Source organism: Peromyscus leucopus, chromosome 7 (genome assembly GCF_004664715.2).
Source record: "Peromyscus leucopus breed LL Stock chromosome 7, UCI_PerLeu_2.1, whole genome shotgun sequence".
Classification (NCBI taxonomy): domain Eukaryota; kingdom Metazoa; phylum Chordata; class Mammalia; order Rodentia; family Cricetidae; genus Peromyscus; species Peromyscus leucopus.
In genome coordinates, this window is record NC_051069.1 from 66788949 (window position 1) to 66797462 (window position 8514).

Below are 8514 nucleotides of genomic sequence, written 5' to 3' on the forward strand. Positions count from 1 at the left end.
TATACTTCCACATCACAAGTAATCATCAAAGGAAGTCAGGATAGGAACCCAAGCAGGACAAGGACCTGGAGGCAGCAACAGATGCAGAGACCATGGAGGGGTGCTGCTTACTGGCTTGCTCCTAATAGCTTACTCAGCCTGCTTTCGTATAGAACCCAGGACTATCAGCCCAGGGATAGCCCCACCCACAACAGGATGGGCCTCCCCCATCAATCACTAATTAAGAAAATGCCCTGCAAGTTTGTCTACAACCTGATATTATAGAGGTATTTTCTCAATTGAGGTTCCCTTCTCTCTGATGACTTTAGCATGTATCAACTTGACATAAAACCAACCAGCACAAGAATATTTAGCTTTTTAGTCTGAAGCACACAGATCACTCTTCCAAGCTCAGGCTTTCCTCGAAAGCCCAGTATGTGCATGAATAAAACATTGGCTATCTATTCCAAGGACCCAGACAAGGCCTGCCTTTCCTCTGATATAAACGTAGCTTCTTGCTTTTGGCTTTACATTTGCCACATCTTGCCAGCACAAATCACATGTTTACTGCTCCGTTATTTCCAGAAAACTGCTGTCCGTTCATGCAGTAATGGATATCATATAACTTCTTGTTGAGCAAAGTGTTTTTAAAATTTCCTCAAACAGTCAAATCTGCTGTGGTGGGCGAAGAGCGTGTGTCGATCTTCAGGTCTCGGGTATCAGGCAGGGAGGATCTAGCGGGCAAAGGAGACTGGACCAAGCACATGGCGTCTCAGTAGCAGGGCATGACGGCCTCCATGCGCAGACGATCACTCCTAAAGGAGGAACATCTTGAGAAGGCGGTGGCCCGGTCTGCTGAGGGCCATCTGGAAACGGGTCCCCTGGGCTCCCTGTGCAGACAGTTCCAAAGGAGGCTGCCACTGAGAGCCGTCAGCCTCAACCTCGGGACTGGCCCCTCCTGGAAACTCCTGGAAACCCCAGAGCCAGAGCAGCAGCATCTTAAGGCTTCAGCTCGCTCAGCCAAAAGCGCCTTGGGTGCTATGTCCCAGAGAATCCAGGAGTCCTGCCAAAGTGGCACCAGGTGGCTGATGGGAACACAGGTGAAAGTGAGGAAAAAACGAGGAGTCCAGAAGGACAGAGGGACCTCGCCACCCAGTCTGAGCCAGAAGAACACTCGGCTGTACAGGGCCAACCGGGATGCCAGAGTCGGAGGACATCCGCGCCTCTCTGGCCAGATGGGTCTACATGCCCATCGACATCAGCGGCTAAGGAAGGAGGCTGCCCTCCGGAGCCCGTTCCTCCACAGAACCTCTCTGCTCTCCCAGTGAATCTGACAGTGACCTAGAGCCTGTAGGGGCTGGAATCCAGCATCTCCAGAAGCTGTCACACAAACTGGACAAAGCCATCAAGGCCGAAGAGAGTGGTGACATGACTGTCTCCCTTATTCGTGAATGAGGACAGCAGGCATCCTACAGGAAACAGGCCCTGTCCAGCCACCAAACCATCAGGATGTCTGTGCCACCCACCCCATGAACTGCCGGAGGAGGCACTGGGCTCATCAGCATCCCCAGGCCACTGCTAACAAGGACTTGACTAACAGGGGATCCAGAAGCCTTCTATTTTAGCCATATCTGGGCCCATTGGTAACCACTGGCCACAGCCCAAGAGTGATTTAGGAAGACCTTGAAGAGGTGATGGGAACTGCCCATGCTCTCCAGGAGGACTCATACAGCACCCTGTTCTCCAGCCTCACAGAGGCCCATCCGTATTAGGAATGTACCTGAAGATGCTAGACAGTTCCGAACCTTGTAACCAGGACCAAGGCCCTGCAGGAGTCATCCCATGAAATCACCCCCTTTATTCCCAGTGCAGAGATTCTTGGGGACCACTTTTACCCCTGATCCCACAGGTCCCCATAGGAAGAGAGGAGATATTTGTAGACTGCAAGCCTGAGCTCTTGGGGCCTACTTATCAGCTCAGTGTGGGGAGCTGGGGTGTGCAGGAAGGGGGACACTGTTCAAGACCAGTTTCTGCTCTTTGTAAATTATTTAGGAAATCTACTATGTCATTTTATTAGAAAGATACCAGTGTGTCAGTTTCTAGATCACATTGCTTTTTCATAATTAAAAACTCACTTTTGACAAAAAAAAAAAAAAAAAAAAAAAAAAAAAAATCCTCAAACAAACTCAACAAGGGGACACTCAGCACATAAGTGCAATTTTGGAAAGTAACTGCAAAACCCATTGAGAAAGGACATATGGCCTTTAAAGAAATGTGAATATGAATATGAGGATTTGAGCAAAGCGAGAAAAAGCAGCCCCACATTGAGCAGATGCTACTGATTCCTGCTATGTCCTAGTGGGCAGGCACAGGAACCCATGCTGTGCTGGGGGCAGGGTCACGAGGACACGCATCCTTTCTTTTAAATACTCTGGCAAACCCTGTATACTACATAAGGTTCACTAAATTCTAGCTACCTGTGTCGCTTCAAGTATTGTAAACATGATATGGTAAATGTTGCTAAAAGGCTCTTCTTATTGTGATATTTTGTAATTTTACATGGATTCCTAAATTTTAATATTGATGTTGAGGAAAACCTTCAAGGTAATCATAGTTCACTTTCTGGTTAAGCCTTTCAAATGTTTCCATTCCAAAATTACTGTGCATTTGAACCAGAGAACTGCTCATTGCTGCTGGGTCATAATTGCTTGGCAATACACCCTCTCGGAGATTTCATTCGAAAGCACACACCTCTCTAGAATCATTTTCAGTGTTTGAGGCTTGAAATAATGTCACTGAGATGTGCATCTCTCTTAATATCTTTAAAACACATTTTGTTTAAATAAGAACGGACCTACTTTATGCAATTATGTGTTTCTAGCGTAACATTTCGAAGTCCCAAGCACAACTGCAATCGACATCTCCTCCTCTTTCAGGGAGCTCTTGACTGCGACAGCGGTGTGGCTAACATGGCACCCAAAAAGAAGGCTATCAAAAAGAACAAAGCGGAGATCAATGAGATGACTATCATCGTAGAAGACAGCCCCCTAAGCAAGTTGAATGCTCTAAATGGGCTCCTAGAGGGAGGCAACAGCCTTAGCTGTGTTTCTTCTGAACTAACAGACACTTCCTACGGCCCCAACCTCCTGGAAGGTTTAAGTAAAATGCGGCAAGAGAGCTTCCTATGTGACTTAGTCATTGGTACCAAAACCAAATCCTTTGATGTTCATAAATCAGTGATGGCTTCATGCAGTGAATACTTTTACAACATCCTGAAGAAGGATCCATCAACGAAGAGGGTAGACCTCAATGACATCGCCCCTTTAGGCCTAGCCACAGTGATTGCATATGCGTACACGGGAAAGCTGACCCTCTCTCTATACACAATAGGGAGCATCATTTCTGCCGCTGTGTACCTTCAGATCCACACCCTCGTAAAGATGTGCAGTGATTTTCTGATACGAGAGATCAGCGTTGAGAACTGCATGTATGTTGTTAACATCGCTGAAACATATTGCCTGAAAAATGCAAAAGCAACAGCCCAGAAATTTATCCGGGATAATTTCATTGAATTTGCGGAATCGGAACAATTTATGAAGCTTACGTTTGAACAGATTAACGAGCTTCTCATAGACGATGACTTACAATTGCCTTCTGAGCTGGTGGCGTTCCAGATTGCAATGAAATGGCTAGAATTTGACCCAAAGAGAGTGAAACACGCAGCAGACCTTTTAAGTAACATTCGATTTGGTACCATTTCTGCACAAGACCTGGTCAATTATGTTCAGACTGTCCCAAGAATGATGCAAGACGCTGATTGTCATAAACTGCTTGTGGACGCCATGAACTACCACTTGCTACCTTATCATCAAAACACGCTGCAATCTAGGCGAACAAGAATTAGAGGTGGCTGCCGAGTTCTCATCACCGTTGGGGGACGCCCTGGCCTGACTGAGAAGTCCCTCAGTCGAGACATTTTGTATAGAGACCCTGAAAACGGATGGAGCAAACTTACGGAAATGCCAGCCAAGAGTTTTAACCAGTGCGTGGCTGTGATGGACGGATTCCTTTATGTAGCTGGCGGTGAGGACCAGAATGATGCAAGAAACCAAGCCAAGCACGCGGTCAGCAATTTCTGCAGGTACCTAGTGCTTTGTTGATAATGCGAATGAGTCGAAATGTGAAGAAACTGCCTTGACCCGGAATTAATGTCTAACATCTTAGCTCATTGGCCATCCAGTAGTGGTAGTAGTAATGCTTTAGATGTTCTCATCATTTCATATAAAGTGCATTCAAGATATATGTACCCTAGATTTCTTTTTTCACTTTTTAATATTTGTTACTTAGCATAAAAAAGGGATGGATTTCATTTTGGCATTTTTGTACATACAAGCCATTACACTTTCTTATGCGTATCTCTTGCCCGCTCTCCTCACATGCTCCTGCCTCTCTCTTATTGGTCCCCTTGCTGCTTCCCTGGAATCCTCTGCTTCCATGTCACATGAATTCCGTTACCCCCCTTCTCTGAAAATCTCTTTCTCTGCTTTCATGGTCCCCTTTCTGTTTTCATCATGCATACGCATCAAACATAACCAAGAGGCAAAATTATTATGATATCCTTTATTGTCTCATTATATGTGTGTACCCACCACTTACCAAGAACCCAAACAAAGCATTGGAGAAGTGGATCCGTGGTTAAAAGCACCACTGCTCCTGCAGAGGACCCAAGTTTGGCACCACATCAGGTGGCCCACACCAGCCTGTAACTCCAGCACCAGGGCATCCAACACCCTCTTCTGGTCTCCAAGCACTCACACACCCATATCCACGCAGAGACACACATGCACACACACACTTTATATACACATATATATATGCATACATATATATACACATTACATATGTATATATGTAATCATTTATATGTAAATATATTTATGATTATATGTTTATTATATATGATTTATATTTACATATAAATAATAAGTCAAGATAATTCTTTTGTTATTATAGCATATATTTTTATGTAATTTAAAGATACACTTTATATTTATATGTATAAATATATTATTTTTAAAAAAATAATCCAAGCAATTGATTTTCAGACTTTTTATACCTTTCCGGTTCTGGGCCTTGAATCCAGTGCCTCACCCATGTCAATCAAGCACTCCAGCTCTGAGCCCCAGAACTGAGTCCACATCTTCAGCTCCAGTGCTCAGTTCTTATCTGTACTTACAGTTTTGTTTGGGAGTGAAAGTGGACAAAGGTGAACTCTGTTTACAGAGCTTCTGCACTCTGTGAACAAGGAAGCCCGAGGTCACTGACTCCACCTCTTTCCCTTCTGCTGGGTCTCTCACCGTTTAATACTCAAGCCAGTTTTCTTTGTGTTGATTTATATACTGAAAAATTCTATGAACTGGAACTTTTACCAGTGGAAAACTAGTAAGAGAGACCAAGCCTTTCTTGATGCTGTAGACATAATTCCATTGGTCTCTTTCTGACAGGCTCAGAGGGGTGGCTTAGCTTTCTCTTGGGGCAATGAATGGCCAGAACAGACATGCCAAGGAGAAGTTTGCAGAAGAAATCCAATCAGGCATCTCCTATCCTAATTAAGCAGCAAGAAAGAGCTAGGGGGTCATTGATGTCTGAAAAACAGGTAGAATCACCTCTAACATACAGGTTCCCTCTTCAGGTACCCAACATCTGTCCTGTGACCCATTTTGCATGTCTCTTAAATCCCGGGGTGGGGGCCGTATTAGAGGAAAGAGTTCTGCAGGATCGTTTTTGTTGTTTGGTTTGGTTTTTTGTTTGTTTCGGGGTATGGCTAAAGGAAACGTCTTCTGAATGGGGAGAGAGGGAAGTATCTTTTTTTTTTCCCCCTGAATGAGAGGAGGGGGAGCAATAGCTGTGTGGTGGTGGTGGGTGGGTGGGTGGTGGTGGTAAGGTCAGGGTTCCCACTTATGCGTTGCTGGGCAAGATGAGCTCCCCTGCTTCTGCAATCAAGCTGTCTTCCTGTCATCTCAGGTACGATCCTCGCTTCAACACCTGGATCCACCTGGGCAGCATGAACCAGAAACGCACACACTTCAGCCTGAGCGTCTTTAACGGGCTCCTGTACGCGGTGGGTGGCCGCAACGCGGAGGGCAGCCTGGCTTCGCTGGAGTGCTACGTGCCCTCCACCAACCAGTGGCAGCCCAAGGCGCCGCTCGAGGTGGCACGCTGCTGCCACGCCAGCGCCGTGGCCGACGGCCGCGTGATCGTGACGGGCGGCTACATCGGCAGCGCGTACTCGCGCTCCGTGTGCGCCTACGACCCCGCGCACGACGCGTGGCAGGAGCTGCCCGAGCTGAGCACGCCGCGAGGCTGGCACTGCGCGGTGGCGTTGGGCGACCGGGTGTACGTGATGGGGGGCAGCCAGCTGGGGCCGCGCGGGGAGCGCGTGGACGTGCTCACGGTGGAGAGCTTCAGCCCCGCAGCGCGCCAGTGGAGCTTCGTGGCGCCGCTGCCGGTGGGGGTGAGCACAGCGGGGGTCTCGGCGCTACACGGCCGCGCGTACCTGCTGGGCGGCTGGAACGAGGGCGAGAAGAAGTACAAGAAATGCATCCAGTGCTTCAACCCTGAGCTCAACGAGTGGACAGAGGACGACGAGCTGCCCGAGGCCACCGTGGGCGTGTCCTGCTGCACACTGGCCATGCCCAACAGCGTGTCCCGCGAGTCACGGGCCAGCTCGGTGTCCTCCGTGCCGGTCAGTATCTGAACGCATAGCTTCCCAGAGGCTCATGGTCAAACTGTGAGTGGGCCACAAGGAAAATACACACCACTTACTACAGTGATGGTGATTCAAATTGATCTAGAGGAATGTCTGGGCGGCTCTAAATTCTTAGTTTGGCATCATCTACCTCAGTCTTTCCCCACCTCCCAACAAAATAGAGGGCTGTAGGCAACAGAGGAAGCAATTGCGATCTGCAGCCACTGGGTGGCAAACGGAGTTTGTTGCAGGCACTCTTCCAAGGAGCATGCTTCCTGAATTCATAGCTGAGATTTTCTTTCCTACACGTGAAACTTTCCTACACGTGACTATGCAATTCCCTATTCAAAGGTGTATTTTCCTCTCTGTTCCTTTTGGGGGAATGGAAAATACTCCTTTCAATTTTTCAAAATTGTCTATATCTATAAAGACTTGATTTTATATTTCAACATAAAAATGTCTGTCTCCTTACTTGAGTGAAAAGAGCTTTTAAAGACATCTCATGATACAGTCACAAAGCTTTAAACAAGATGTGGCCGGAAAGCAACACATTCTACCTGGGATCTACAGTCATTTTCTCTTAATATCCCACTCTCAGAAAAGGAACGGTTTTCGGCCATCTAATTTACAATGTAAATTTTTCTTAGAAATGATTTGATCGCTTATCCATCTCTTATCATTATATATGGAGAGACTTTTTTTTCTTTTTTTCTTTCTTTCTTTTTTTTTTTTTTTTTTTTTTTGGTTCTGAGTGGTGAACCAAGGACCTCATACGTGCTAGATAAGTGCTCGCCGGGGAGCTTCATCTCCAGTCCTCATTTTATTCTTTTTTTTGTTTTTTTTTTTTTTTTGTTTTTTTTTTTTGTTTTTCTAGACAGGGTTTCTCTGTGTAGCTTTGTGCCTTTCCTGGAACTCGCTTTGTAGACCAGGCTGGCCTCGAATTCACAGAGATCCGCCTAACTCTGCCTCCCGAGTACTGGGATTAAAGGCGTGCGCTTATTCTATTTTTTGAGACAGTCTCACTGGGTAGACCAGGCTAGCCTCAAACTCCCAGAGATCAGCCTGCCTAAGCCTCCCGAGTGCTGAGATTAAAGGCATGTGCCACCACTCCCAGCCCTGTTTTTATGTTATTTATTTTAAATTAGAGTTTTACTGGGTTACCTAGGTTAGCCTTGACTTTAAAACCCTCCTGCTTCAGCCTCCCCAGTAGCTGAGATTACAGACCTATACCACCAGGTACAGTTTTACCCTACACTGACATGGTTAAATTGCTTCTAACATTAGCCCGAACAATCACCAAATAACACTATGTTCTTGAGCGTGGTTAACTTCGGCTTACCTTTCTGGCCGTATAGCCAATAGCAGTAATTTTATTAGCCCTCTCTTTCACACCGGGATGATGAAGGAAACATTTGGGATGCTCGTATTTGGCAATAACTGAATGGATGGACGGGTTCACCTGTTGAGGAATGTGGTTTGTTTCTCCTAATATCTAACTTAAAATATTCTTAAAATATTAAGCCCATAATATATGCTCTTTATGATTTACTTTTACTACTATCACTCAAAATTGCTTTGCAAATCAAAGTGTATTTTTTTTTTTTTTTGAGTCAGGGTCCCTATGTAGCTCTGACTGTCCTAGAACTCAGTGGGTAGACCAAGTTGACCTCTAGCTCCCTGAGATCCTCTCATCCCTGCCTCCTGAATGCTGGGATTGGAGATGTGTGCCACCCTGCCTGGCAACGTATATTTTCCCGCTGCCATTTCCTTGACTTATCTGCCAAGTC

General features: G+C 46.2%; 1 protein-coding gene and 1 pseudogene across 1 annotated transcript; both read left to right on the forward strand.

The window, feature by feature from the left end:
• Nucleotides 1-728: 728 nt before the first annotated feature.
• Nucleotides 729-2115, forward strand: LOC114685255 (annotated as a pseudogene).
• Nucleotides 2116-2927: 812 nt separating this feature from the next.
• On the forward strand, nucleotides 2928-7590 carry Klhl31 (kelch like family member 31). The gene is made up of 2 exons (XM_028859833.2): nucleotides 2928-4120; nucleotides 6004-7590. The coding sequence occupies exons 1-2, from the start codon at nucleotides 2949-2951 to the stop codon at nucleotides 6734-6736; spliced, it is 1905 nt and encodes a 634-aa protein (XP_028715666.1). The 5' UTR covers nucleotides 2928-2948; the 3' UTR covers nucleotides 6737-7590.
• Nucleotides 7591-8514: the final 924 nt, after the last annotated feature.